This window comes from Oncorhynchus kisutch, linkage group LG28 (assembly GCF_002021735.2).
Source record: "Oncorhynchus kisutch isolate 150728-3 linkage group LG28, Okis_V2, whole genome shotgun sequence".
Lineage (NCBI taxonomy): Eukaryota > Metazoa > Chordata > Actinopteri > Salmoniformes > Salmonidae > Oncorhynchus > Oncorhynchus kisutch.
Genome location: NC_034201.2, coordinates 40,730,733 through 40,745,615, shown reverse-complemented (window position 1 = coordinate 40,745,615; position 14,883 = coordinate 40,730,733). Strand labels below are relative to the sequence as shown.

General features: G+C 43.2%; 1 protein-coding gene across 1 annotated transcript in view; it reads right to left on the bottom strand.

Annotated features, from left to right (window-relative positions):
* Nucleotides 1-14,883, bottom strand: part of LOC109873369 (rho GTPase-activating protein 26) — a 156,378-nt gene that overhangs the window by 13,862 nt on the left and 127,633 nt on the right. Inside the window, 3 exon segments of the mRNA XM_031807957.1 lie at nt 8,211-8,457; nt 8,714-8,861; nt 11,939-12,098. Of these exon segments, the coding sequence (XP_031663817.1) occupies nt 8,211-8,457; nt 8,714-8,861; nt 11,939-12,098 (555 nt within the window).

The following is a 14,883-nucleotide window of genomic DNA, read 5'->3' as shown; positions in this document are numbered from 1 at the left end:
GAGAGGAGAGAGAGAGACAGAGAGCGAGAGAGACAGCTCTACTGAGAGAGAGGAGAGAGACAGCTCTACTGAGAGAGAGGAGAGAGACAGAGAGAGAGACAGCTCTACTGAGAGAGAGGAGAGAGAGAGACAGCTCTACTGAGAGAGAGGAGAGAGAGACAGCTCTACTGAGAGAGAGGAGAGAGAGAGACAACTCTACTGAGAGAGACAGCTCTACTGAGAGAGAGGAGAGAGAGAGACAGCTCTATTGAGAGAGAGGAGAGAGAGAGACAGAGAAAGAGAGAGACAGCTCTACTGAGAGAGAGGAGAGAGACAGCTCTACTGAGAGAGAGGAGAGAGACAGCTCTACTGAGAGAGACAGCTCTACTGGGAGAGAGGAGAGAGAGACAGCTCTACTGGGAGAGAGGAGAGAGACAGCTCTACTGAGAGAGAGGAGAGAGAGAGAGACAGAGAGAGAGAGACAGCTTCTACTGGGAGAGAGGAGAGAGACAGCTCTACTGAGAGAGAGGAGAGAGAGAGAGAGAGAGACAGAGAGAGAGAGAGACAGCTCTACTGAGAGAGATGAGAGAGAGACAGAGAGAGAGAGAGAGAGAGAGAGAGAGAGAGAGAGAGAGAGAGAGAGAGAGAGAGAGAGAGAAAGAGAGGGATGGAGAGAGCGTCAGCTCCTCGAGAGACTGTAGTCGCGGCAGAACTTGCTTCGACTGGCCCTGGTGAGTGATGCCTCTTTGTACAACTGGCTGGCTAGGAGAAATGGAAATATTTTGATGACGCGTTTTCAAGAACATTTTTGAGGTCTGAGTCACCAGGGATTCTAGTCTTGTGTGTTTTTCTCAGTTGTAATTCAACCGTGTGCTTCACCACCCCTTCTAATAAAACAGAATAGGAAGAAACAATAACAGCTGAGATCCCCAGAGGAAAAGACTGACCCTGCCTTGGGGTCATTGCTGAGGCCAAGAAAAGGACCTGTAAGTTCCGACTTAACCAAAACCAACAGATGGAACTTTGAAGGGTTTTGTGTTAAATCATAATTTCAACATCTGATAAAACTACAAAGACAGACAAGACCGAAACGAAACTCAAGGTGCATTAGTAAAAGTCGTATTACTCTCAGAGGTGGTTTTGGATGGCGTGAAATTATGTCTCTTTAATGATGTTTCCACTGAGGTCAGGGGTCTTCCTAGAACTTGTAAGTGGTACCAGAGTTACTATTATGAGCTGTGATACAGCTTATCAGACATACACTGATTGTACAAAACATTAAGAACACCTTCCTAATATTGAGTTGCACCCCACCCCTTTTGCCCTCAGAGCAGACTCAATTAGTTGGGGCATGGACTCTACAAGGTGTCAAAGGCATTCCACATGGATGCTGGCCCATGTTGACTATAATGCTTCTGACAGTTGTGTCAAGTTGGCTGGATGTCCTTTGGGTGGTGGACTATTCTTGATACACACAGGAAACTGTGTGAAAAACCAAGCAGCGTTGCTTGTCACAAACTGCTGTGCCAAGCACCTACAATCATACCCTGTCTTGCCCATTAACCCTCGGAATGGCACACATACACAATCAATGTCTCAATTGTCTCAAGGCCTAATAATCCTTCTTTGACCTGTCCTCCCCTTCATCTACACTGATTGAAGTGGATTTGTTAACTAATTACATCAAGAAGGGATCATAGCTTTCACCTGGATTCACCTGTCAGTCTATCCCATGGAAAGAGCAGGTGTTCCAGATGTTTTGTTCACTCAGTGTAAAGGTGTGTCACGACTCCCGCCGAAGGTGGCTCCCCTGCCTGTTCGGGCGGCGATCGGCGGTCGTCGTCGCCGGTCTACTAGCCGATACCGATCCCTTTTTCCTTTTCGTTTTGTCTTATTGGTTGCAGCTGTTCCCTGTTTCGTTTATTGATTTATGTCTATTTAAGCCTGTTAGGTCCGCCTAGGTTTGTGCGGGATTGTTACTCTGTTGGTTGTGGATGTGTTTGCGTGTTTGTTTTCTCTGAACTGTTTGGTCCTGTGTCTGTTTTATGCGCCCTGTATTTTGGCGTGACCGTTTTGTGCCGGATAATAAATATTACGATTTACCGAACCCTCTGCTCTCTGCACCAGTAGGCTAGCATTGGGGTGGCAAGTAGCCTAGTGGTTAGAGCGTTGGGCCATTAACTGAAAGGTTGCTAGATTAAATCCCCAAGCTGACAAGTTAAAAATCTGTCATTGTAAATAAGAATATGTGCCTAATAAAAAAATGTAATGAAACCAAGTCTCTGTACAGGCTAGCATTGAATGAAACCAAGTCTCTGTACAGGCTAGCAATTAATGAAACCAAGTCTCTGTACAGGCTAGCAATTAATGAAACCAAGTCTCTGTACAGGCTAGCAATTAATGAAACCAAGTCTCTGTACAGGCTAGCAATTAATGAAACCAAGTCTCTGTACAGGCTAGCATTGAATGTAACCAAGTCTCTGTACAGGCTAGCAATGAATGAAACCAAGTCTCTGTACAGGCTAGCATTGAATGAAACCAAGTCTCTGTACAGGCTAGCATTGAATGAAACCAAGTCTCTGTACAGGCTAGCAATGAATGAAACCAAATCTCTGTACAGGCTAGCATTGAATGAAACCAAGTCTCTGTACAGGCTAGCAATGAATGAAACCAAGTCTCTGTACAGGCTAGCATTGAATGAAACCAAGTCTATGTACAGGCTAGCAATGAATGAAACCAAGTCTATGTACAGGCTAGCATTGAATGAAACCAAGTCTCTGTACAGGCTAGCATTGAATGAAACCAAGTCTCTGTACCTAGCATTGAATGAAACCAAGTCTCTGTACAGGCTAGCAATGAATGAAACCAAGTCTCTGTACAGGCTAGCAATGAATGAAACCAAGTCTCTGTACAGGCTAGCAATGAATGAAACCAAGTCTCTGTACAGGCTAGCAATGAATGAAACCAAGTCACTGTACAGGCTAGCAATGAATGAAACCAAGTCTCTGTACAGGCTAGCAATGAATGAAACCAAATCTCTGTACAGGCTAGCAATGAATGAAACCAAGTCACTGTATGTACAGGCTAGCATTGAATGAAACCAAGTCTCTGTACAGGCTAGCATTGAATGAAACCAAGTCACTGTATGTACAGGCTAGCATTGAATGAAACCAAGTCACTGTATGTACAGGCTAGCATTGAATGAAACCAAGTCTCTGTACAGGCTAGCATTGAATGAAACCAAGTCTCTGTACAGGCTAGCATTGAATGAAACCAAGTCACTGTATGTACAGGCTAGCATTGAATGAAACCAAGTCTCTGTACAGGCTAGCATTGAATGAAACCAAGTCACTGTATGTACAGGCTAGCATTGAATGAAACCAAGTCTCTGTACAGGCTAGCATTGAATGAAACCAAGTCTCTGTACAGGCTAGCATTGAATGAAACCAAGTCTATGTATAGGCTAGCATTGAATGAAACCAAGTCTCTGTACAGGCTAGCATTGAATGAAACCAAGTATCTGTACAGGCTAGCATTGAATGAAACCAAGTCTATGTAGAGGCTAGCTTTGAATGAAACCAAGTCTCTGTACAGGCTAGCATTGAATGAAACCAAGTCTCTGTACAGGCTAGCATTGAATGAAACCAAGTCTCTGTACCTAGCATTGAATGAAACCAAGTCTCTGTACAGGCTAGCAATGAATGAAACCAAGTCTCTGTACAGGCTAGCAATGAATGAAACCAAGTCTCTGTACAGGCTAGCAATGAATGAAACCAAGTCTCTGTACAGGCTAGCAATGAATGAAACCAAGTCTCTGTACAGGCTAGCAATGAATGAAACCAAGTCACTGTACAGGCTAGCAATGAATGAAACCAAGTCTCTGTACAGGCTAGCAATGAATGAAACCAAATCTCTGTACAGGCTAGCAATGAATGAAACCAAGTCACTGTATGTACAGGCTAGCATTGAATGAAACCAAGTCTCTGTACAGGCTAGCATTGAATGAAACCAAGTCACTGTATGTACAGGCTAGCATTGAATGAAACCAAGTCACTGTATGTACAGGCTAGCATTGAATGAAACCAAGTCTCTGTACAGGCTAGCATTGAATGAAACCAAGTCTCTGTACAGGCTAGCATTGAATGAAACCAAGTCACTGTATGTACAGGCTAGCATTGAATGAAACCAAGTCTCTGTACAGGCTAGCATTGAATGAAACCAAGTCACTGTATGTACAGGCTAGCATTGAATGAAACCAAGTCTCTGTACAGGCTAGCATTGAATGAAACCAAGTCTCTGTACAGGCTAGCATTGAATGAAACCAAGTCTATGTATAGGCTAGCATTGAATGAAACCAAGTCTCTGTACAGGCTAGCATTGAATGAAACCAAGTATCTGTACAGGCTAGCATTGAATGAAACCAAGTCTATGTAGAGGCTAGCTTTGAATGAAACCAAGTCTCTGTACAGGCTAGCATTGAATGAAACCAAGTCTCTGTACAGGCTAGCATTGAATGAAACCAAGTCTCTGTACAGGCTAGCATTGAATTAAACCAAGTCTCTGTAGAGGCTAGCATTGAATGAAACCAAGTCTATGTACAGGCTAGCATTGAACCAGTTGAACAAGGTTCCAGTTGTTATGTGAGAGCCAGAAGGTCTCCCCTGCTTCCCCCTGAGAGTTCTGCTCTCCCTCGCTCCACAACACCTTTCAGATAATCAGCACGGGGAGTTAAAGAAACACTTGTAATATGAGTCAGTTTTCTGCTGTAAAAAAGCCGCAACACTGTTCAAATCTGACCTTCAACTAATAAAACATAGTTGGTCCTTGATAAGCCCATTGATGATTTAGTCAGCTGTTTCATGGCCTTTCACTGCATGTCAGTACTGAGTGGATGAACTCTTGGTTTACCAAGCCACTGTATTTGCTTTCTGTGAGAAAATCTTGCTTTTAACCAATTTTTTTAAGCTAAATAACTGGTTGTTGTCAAACCATCAAATTGCTTGTGAAGGTTTGATTAAAAGAAAACTCCTAAAAGGGTCGTTTGCGGTGGCATTTGGGCATGGCATTTTGGAGTACTTATTTTTCTAGATTTGTATTTATTGAAATGTATTTGGGTCCATTTTCCCATTCTAAATCAATGAATGTGCCATTATGATAACATTATGTCACCAGTAGGAGTAGTAACAGCAATGACAAATGTTTGGTTATTTACGATTTTTTTAATCGAGGCAACAGATGCTCAAATCTAACGTCATTAAGCCTTTTAAAATTATTTACTAAAGTGATATAATTAATAATTTTGCTCACAATGTAATTTCCTTCATTTAAATTGACTAAAACTAAGTGACACTTTGGATCCAGACTCACCACATGATCAATGGAATCCTCAAATAAACCATTTTGTGAATGCACCCACAGATTGTTTTGAGGAGATGGGAAACTCCATTGGAATTGTATTAACGTCCATTGTGTATATTGCCCATACGTCGTCAATGGGCCGTACAGTTCATTCTGGGACAAGGAGTGAATGCGAGTCAATTGTGCGCATTCAATTGAGTACAACGTTACAAATATTTTCTGAGATGTGAGATTATGAACTTGTTTTCTGTAATATTGTATAGCTTTGGAATCGTGACATTACATACACTTGAGGAAAATAGGCACGTTTCTCGACTCATACCCTGACTTTGAGAAGGGATTGCGTGATGATTAGCTTAGCAACTGCGTGACACAGCATGACAACGTCAATGTGATTGGCCAACAGTCTGCTTGGTGGGGGGGGGGGTGTTATACATTTCTCCATTCATTGCCCAATGGGATTATCTATCTCCTCCTTTCTCTAATATCTCTGATGCACTATTTTGTGAATGCGCCATGTTGTGAATTTTATTTAATTTTTATACCTTTATTTAACTAGGCAAGTCAGTTAAGTACAAATTCTTATTTTCAATGACGGCCTAGGAACAGTGGGTTAACTGCCTGTTCAGGGGCAGAACGACAGATTTGTACCTTGTCAGTTCGGGGATTTGAACTTGTAACCTTCCGGTTACTAGTCCAACGCTCTAACCACTAGGCTACCCTGCCGCCCCAATGCGCCATGTTGTGAATGCGCCATGTTGTGAATGCGCCATGTTGTGAATGCGCCATGTTGTGAATGCGCCATGTTGTGAATGCGCCATGTTGTGAATGCGCCATGTTATGAAGGCGCCATGTTATGAATGTGCCATGTTGTGAATGCGCCATGTTGTGAATGCGCCATGCTATGAAGGCGCCATGTTATGAATGTGCCATGTTGTGAATGCGCCATGTTGTGAATGCGCCATGTTATGAAGGCGCCATGTTATGAATGTGCCATGTTGTGAATGCGCCATGTTGTCGTTAAAACTACGATCCATTATGACCCATTATCAGAACCCTGTTCAGGATTGCTGCTAGCCTCAGCGGAGAAACATACTGACAACATACTGAAACATACTGTCTCTCTCTCCATCTCTTGTCCTACATTTTATATTGGAGGGAATTAAGTGTGTTCCAAAAGGCCATCAGATTGTGGCTCAAAATCAATTTCTTATTCAATCTGCTGTGTCCACTTCCTGTTCTGAGAGGGAGAGGGAGGTTAAGGGGGAGAGAGAGTGGGAGAAAGAGAGAGAGAAAGGGATAGAGAGAGAGCAAGGGAGGGAAGGAGGGACAGAGAGAGAGAGGGGGAGAGGGAGGAAAAGAGAGGGAGGAAGTGAGAGAGAGAGAGAGAGAGAGAGAGAGGGGGAGAGAAAGAGAGAGACAGAGAGAGAGAAGTGGAGGGAGAACAGGAGAGGGAGGAAGAGAGACAGAGAGAGAGAGGAAGGAGAGAGAGGGAGAAAGAGATAGAGAGACAGAGAGAGAGAGTGATAGAGAGAAAGAGCGAGAGAGAGAAGGAGGGAGAGAGAGAGAGGATCACACTGCAAATGGACCCATTCTCCTCAGTGCCAACACCTCCAAACATGACCTTATTGGAAAGAAAATACATGAGAACAGAGCTCTGAAGATGAGACATAATCAGTGGGAGAGCAAGCGCGAAAGAAGGAGTATGAGAGAGACAGAATTGAGGATAGCCAATCTTCTGTGGTTTTGGAGAGACATCTCACTTCTCCCAGTGAGTTAAATTACTTTTGTCAACCTTCAAGAGATTTCACAAGGTAAGATCATTTTCCATCAGAGATGTCTTCTATCAACACTCGGGGGAGTATTATGTCAACGCAGAGAAAGAGTCGGAGAGGAGGGGGAGGAAAGAAACAGAGAGGAGGGTGAAGAAAGAGACAGATAGGGGGGTGAAGAAATAGACAGATAGGAGGGTGAAGAAATAGACAGAGAGGGGGGTGAAGAAATAGACAGAGAGGAGGGTGAAGAAAGAGAGTGTGGGAAGAAATAGAGAGGAGGGTGAAGAAAGAGATGGAGAGGAGGTTGAAGAAAGAGACAGAGAGGAGGGTGAAGAAATAGACAGAGAGGAGGGTGAAGAAAGAGACAGAGAGGAGGGTGAAGAAAGAGACAGATAGGAGGGTGAAGAAATAGACAGAGAGGGGGGTGAATAAATAGACAGAAAGGAGGGTGAAGAAAGAGAGTGTGGGAAGAAAGAGAGGAGGGTGAAGAAAGAGATGGAGAGGAGGGTGAAGAAAGAGACAGAGAGGAGGGTGAAGAAATAGACAGAGAGGAGGGTGAAGAAAGAGACAGAGAGGAGGGTGAAGAAATAGACAGAGAGGAGGGTGAAGAAAGAGACAGAGAGGAGGGTGAAGAAAGAGACAGAGAGGAGGGTGAAGAAAGAGACAGAGAGGAGGGTGAAGAAATAGACAGAGAGGAGGGTGAAGAAAAAGACAGAGTGGAGGGTGAAGAAAGAGAGTGTGGGAAGAAATAGAGAGGGGGGTGAAGAAAGAGACAGAGAGGAGGGTGAAGAAATAGACAGAGAGGAGGGTGAAGAAAGAGACAGAGAGGAGGGTGAAGAAAGAGACAGAGAGGAGGGTGAAGAAAGAGACAGAGAGGAGGGTGAAGAAAGAGAGTGTGGGAAGAAATAGAGAGGAGGGTGAAGAAAGAGAGAGAGGAGGGTGAAGAAAGAGACAGAGAGGAGGGTGAAGAAAGAGACAGAGAGGAGGGTGAAGAAAGAGACAGGGGAGGGTGAAGAAAGAGACAAGGAGTACGGTGAAGAAAGAGAGTGTGCGTGCGTGCAAACGTGTTTGCAGGCTTGCTTATGTATGTGTACTCACAGTGAGTTTGGGCGGCTCTGTAAGTTCTGCCTGGCAGTCAGGCCCCTGTCCTGGTCCCTGTCAGTGCTGGTCAGGCTGTTGCGTGGGGTCCAGCTGTGGCCGTGGCTGCCACTGCTGTTATGGTTGACCGCTGCTGAGGAGGAGGAGGGGTTGGCTGAAGGGTTGTTGTGGGGAGCCTTGGCCTGGGCTGGCTGCGGCTGCTGGAGCTCTGGAGTAGAGTTCACTACCCCACTGTTCCTCTCCTCCACTACATAACAGCAGTAAGAAGATGTATATGTTACACTAACCACTTGAGTTGGTGAGGAGGATATTTAATATTGGTGATCAATGTGTCAGCCGCTGACTCAAATGCTCTCAATATATACATTTTTTACATTTGAAAAAGGAGAAGAAAGTCATTTAAATTAAGAAGGATGAACAAATCTCAGGCAATTTGAATGTCTCCTGACTGACACTGAACATTAGGAAGGGTGTGTGGGATGAAGAGAGACTGTTGTGCCCACCTTTCTGGGAGTGTGTGGGTGTGTGGAAGAGGGTGAGGGGTCTCTCGCTGCAGGACGGGGCCTTGCTCTCCGTGCTCCTCCTCCGCGGCTGCAGGTTGAGCTGTAGATTGGCCGGGCCACCTCCCGGAACTGGCATGTCATTGAATATCTGCACACACAGCATTGGCATAATCAACCTTCCCATACTGTACACTGACTCCAGGTACCCACCCATGGCTAAATAAACTTACTCACACAACTATACATTTAGTTTGACAATGAAATTGTAGGGCCTGTGTGAGAAAAGAGGAAATGGCATTACAACTTACAGATTCACTACATGCCTAAAGTATATGGACACCTACTTGTCGAACATCTCATTCAAAAATCATGGGCATTAATATGGAGTTGGTCCCCCCTTTGCTGCTATAACAGCCTCCACTCTTCTGGGAAGGCTTTCCACTAGATGTTGGAACATTGCTGTGGGGACTTGCTTCCATTCAGCCACAAGAGCATTAGTGAGGTCGGCACTGATGTTGGGCGATTAGGCCCGGCTCGCAGTCGGCGGTCCAACTCATCCCAAAGGTGATCGATGGGGTTGAGGTCAGGGCTCTGTGCAGGCCAGGAAAGTTCTGTCATGACGTTGGCCTGGGGGTAGGTTTATGACAGTCATAAATACATCTTCCCCCCTTTTTCCTCTCTCTACCCTACTGATGTTACATTTGCAAAACCCTTGGTTAACATAGAGATTCTGGGAACATCAGAAGGTGGGGGGAAATGAATTATATTCTGGTAATCCGACCAATTGAACATATGCGGTGGTACTTAATGAATATGATGTCAGTTCGGTTGTCATCTGAGACATTCTCATCAATGATAAGATGACATAAACTCTACAGTGTAAAGTCTACACATCAGAGTTATCGGATTCACATGGAATTGTTGTTCAATTTAAATGTTTGAATATTAAATTATTCGTGATGGGATGAAATGTGATTTCAGCTTCTAAAATGTGAGAATTGGGTTTAAATAAGGTTAGGGCTCTGCTCAATCAGTGGCCCGCCCCTGTGAAGAGACATGGGTTATAAAACTTTTCAGACACGCCCTTCTCGCTCCACTATATAAAGTCTTGACGAAAATGTAACCTCGGTTTGACAACACGGCCTTCCATCTACCACCAACCTACTGAAGCGCAGCTCAAAGTAAATGTTTATTGCATTTTCCTTTTCCAAATGGGCGGTAAATTTAGAATGCATAAGATACTGTATTTACGATAGCACAGCTTCACTCTTTATTCCTCAGTCTTCCCGCTCTTTCCCTCAAACCCAGCCCCTTTTCTTTTGTGTAACAAGCTGTCATATCTGTTCAGCCTGCTAGGGACATTTTCCTTTATGACGTAATTTGTAATCAAGTTATGATTAATTATGTGTATGTGTAATTCTGTGTGATTAGTTTGGTATTTAGTAAATAAATAATTAACCCCAATTTTGTATTGCTGATTCAACTTGTTAGCCAGGATTCATGCAGATAACTAAGAATTTACAACTTTCAGATGAGACTGAATTAAGGTGAAGATTAATATCGACTGCTATTGATGTAAAATATTACTAGGTCTTTAAGAGTTTATTCGGAAGATAACAGCTCTATAAATATAATTTTGTGGTGCTCTCTAGTTAATTACATTTACATGATTAGCGCAATCAGGTAATATTAATTACGGAGAAATTAATTTATAGAATAGCATGTCATATCACTTAATCCGGCATAGCCAAAGACAGGACAGTTCTTTCACACCGATCTCGACAAATCATTTCTGTATGGACCTCACTTTGTGCAAGGGGGCATTGTCATACTGAAACAAGAAAGGGCCTTCCCAAAACTGTTGCCACAAAATTGGAAGCACAGATTCATCTAGAATGTCATTGTATGCCGTAGTGCTAAGACTTCCCTTCACTGGACGTAAGGGGCCTAGCCCGAACCATGAAAAACAGCCCCAGAGCATTATTCCTTCTCCTCCAACAAACTTTGCAGTTAGCACTATTCATTTGGGCAGGTACCATTCTCCTGGCTCATCCAAACCCAGATTTGTCCGTCAAACTGCCAGATGGTGAAGCGTGATTCATCCCTCCAGAGAATGTGTTTCCACTGCTCCAGTGTCCAACGGCGACGAGCTTTACACCATTCCAGTCGAAGCTTGGCATTGCACATAGTGATCTTAGGCTTGTGTGCAGCTGCTCGGCCATGGAAACACATTTCATGAAGCTCCCGGCAAACAGTTCTTGTGCTGATGTTTCTTCCAGAGGCAGTTTGAAACTCGGTAGTGAGTGTTGCATCCGAGGACAGACAATTTATGCGGGCAACGCGCATCAGCACTCGGTCCCGTTCTGTGAGCTTGTGTGGCCTACCACTTCGCGGCTGAGCCGTTGTTGCTCCTAGACGTTTCCACTTCACAATAACATCACTTACAGTGGTCCCGGGGAAGCTGCTAGCAGGGCAGAACTTGACTAACTGACTTGGAAAGGTGGCGTCCTACACTATATATACAGAAGTATGTGGACACACCTTCAAATTAGTGGATTCGGCTATTTCAACCACACCCGTTGCTGACAGGTGTATACAATCGAGCACACCGCCATGCAATCTCCATAGACAAACAGTAGAATGGCCTTACTGAAGAGCTCAGTGACTTTCAGCGTGGCACCGTCATAGGAGGTCCATGATTTTGGAATGATATGTTCGACGAGTCGATGTCCATATCCTTTTGGGGATGTAGTGTATGACGGTGCCACGTTGAAAGTCACTGAGCTCTTCAGTAACAGAGAGAGTGTCCACATACTTAATACCATGCCACTCTCATTATGCTTCAGTTATTCAGAAATGTTATCAGCATTATGACAAGGATGCTTATTTTCCCAACACTGTGTCCTCCATTCCTCTGACAACATTTCTCTCAATCCATTCAGATAATTAAATGAAAAGTCTGGGGCAGATGAATCTCAGAATCAATCGCTGCTCAAGTAAAAGTGGATCATTAGTTTTCACAGACACACTTAGTGATAAATACTCCTCCACCCTGGCTAACCAGATTACAGTTCTGGTCTCTCCCTCCAACGGGCCCATTATCCGCCAGGGGCCAATGTGGGACTTGGAGACGAACCCTGTCATCCAGGTAAGAGAGATAAGATAAGGTGTTGGATTGTGTTGAACAGAACTTCTCTCTCAGAGACCCCTCACTGACTGACTCACCCTCTCGTGGTTCTCGATGAGGATCTCCACCACGATGTTCTGGAACTTGATGTCCATGATGGCTGCCACAGTCTCTTCCTGCGGCCTCAGCAGAGTTGGGCCAAACACCACCCCCAGGTTAGCCACAGTCATCAGGTTCTGCTGGTGGTGATTGGCCACACTGGGGAGGTCGTGAGGTAAGGGCGAGGAAAGATGTGTGAGACTTTACTTTTACATTTTAGTCTTTTAGCAGCCGCTCTTATCTAGAGAGACTTACATGAGCAGTTAGAGTGAAATGCCTTGCTCAAGGGTACATCGCCCGATTTTTCACCTAGTCAGCTCGGGGATTCGAACCAGCAACCATTTTGTTATTGGCCCAATACTCTTAACCGCTAGGCTACCTGCCGCACTTTAAAGATGTGTCCTGCTAGTGTGCTATAAAAGGATAGGGTACCATTTGGGATGCATCATTGATTAATTGTGACACATCTCACTAATGCCAGTTGGCTGGCATTCATATTGAGGGCACACATTCTTCCCAATCAAAGTAAAATCGCAAATGGGAGTTTTGCACTGTTGATATCAGCTAAACTCCATAAAAAAAATGAATTTTCTCTTTGGCCCTGTCCAGAGTTAGTGTTGCATGGTGTTGCTACTTTCTGAGTGACACTGCTGGGTCGTTCCACGAAATGACTGCCTTTTTCTGTCCCTTTCATATTGTAAATAGAAATGTTGCACCAATATTGAATTTTAAAAGGCTGCTATATTAAATGAACCTTTAATATAGGCCACATGGAAAATGCAATAAATGAGATGTTTTATGAATAAAGGCTTGTTAAAGTGCCCTCTGTTACCCTGGGTCACTTCCAGGAAGATACAAACCCCCTTAATTCAGCCTTAGTTATTTTGTTGCTTCGACAGTCATTTCCGAAGATTATTATTTATTTAATGTGGCTAGTGATTCATTTCCGTCTGTCCCTCATTTTAAGGTCAACCCTGTTACGTGAACTGAACTCTAGTTTTAATATGGTGGAACTTTAAATATCTAATAGTCAAATCATAGAGTTTGTCATTTTCAGGTGTTTTGTGGTGGGAAACTGAGCAGGTAGAACGTAACACGTCAACCCTGTTACCCGTAGACAGACAGGCTTGAAAATGTTTGAACAATTTAAAAAATGTTGTGAAGTTTGCATTCAATTGCCACTCCCTGTTGCACACAACAAGCTTCCATTCCCCCTGCCACGTGGGAATTTATGGGTGATTTAAGAAGAAATCGTCAACCATGTTACTTTAAAAACCCAATGCAGCAGTTTTTATATCAATATCATGGAGTTTCTGTTACAATTAAGTACATTACTGTAATAGATTTCCTTTAAAATGGGCATAAATAGTTTTAAAGCAAAAAACTATTTCTCAAGCAAGAATTTTGCTATTAGTTTCTGGGAGTTGTCTGAGTGGGGAGGGAAAAACTGGCAGGTTTGGTACTCTCTTCGTTATTGGTCTATTAACCATTTTACCGTATGGTGATGTCACCATAGAAATCCGAAACTCGCGCCCACGCAAACCTGCTGATCGGAAAATGCTGTGTAGACTATATTTTCAACCAGCTATGAGGAAATAACAATGATCACATTTTATTCTCTCACTTTTACAGTGTTAGTTTCATCTGCTGCTATACAGTATGATATAAAACACAGCACTGGGCCTCAGACAGGTACTATATCTTTTGATGAAGTTGAACATGTGCTCTTTATGACAGAATGTTAAAATTAGGTGAAAACATTTTTCTATACATTTTTTACCAAGTTACACTTCTCAAAAGGCAGCAAATCGATGGAACAACCCTGCTGCATCATAGTACACCTGCCAACCAAGTTCTTCTTTTAGCTGGGGTCAAACACTGTCATTATCCAACATCTGCCCATTCCTATAATAACACTGTCATTATCCAACATCTGCCCATTCCTATAATAACACTGCCATTATCCAACATCTGCCCATTCCTATAAAACACTGTCATTATCCAACATCTGCCCATTCCTATAAAAACACTGTCATTATCCAACATCTGCCCATTCCTATAATAACACTGTCATTATCCAACATCTGCCCATTCCTATAAAACACTGTCATTATCCAACATCTGCCCATTCCTATAATAACACTGTCATTATCCAACATCTGCCCATTCCTATAATAACACTGTCATTATCCAACATCTGCCCATTCCTATAATAACACTGTCATTATCCAACATCTGCCCATTCCTATAATAACACTGTCATTATCCAACATCTGCCCATTCCTATAATAACACTGTCATTATCCAACATCTGCCCATTCCTATAAAACACTGTCATTATCCAACATCTGCCCATTCCTATAAAACACTGTCATTATCCAACATCTGCCCATTCCTATAATAACACTGTCATTATCCAACATCTGCCCATTCCTATAAAACACTGTCATTATCCAACATCTGCCCATTCCTATAATAACACTGTCATTATCCAACATCTGCCCATTCCTATAATAACACTGTCATTATCCAACATCTGCCCATTCCTATAATAACACTGTCATTATCCAACATCTGCCCATTCCTATAAAACACTGTCATTATCCAACATCTGCCCATTCCTATAATAACACTGTCATTATCCAACATCTGCCCATTCCTATAAAACACTGTCATTATCCAACATCTGCCCATTCCTATAATAACACTGTCATTATCCAACATCTGCCCATTCCTATAAAACACTGTCATTATCCAACATCTGCCCATTCCTATAATAACACTGTCATTATCCAACATCTGCCCATTCCTATAATAACACTGTCATTATCCAACATCTGCCCATTCCTATAATAACACTGTCATTATCCAACATCTGCCCATTCCTATAATAACACTGTCATTATCCAACATCTGCCCATTCCTATAATAACACTGTCATTAT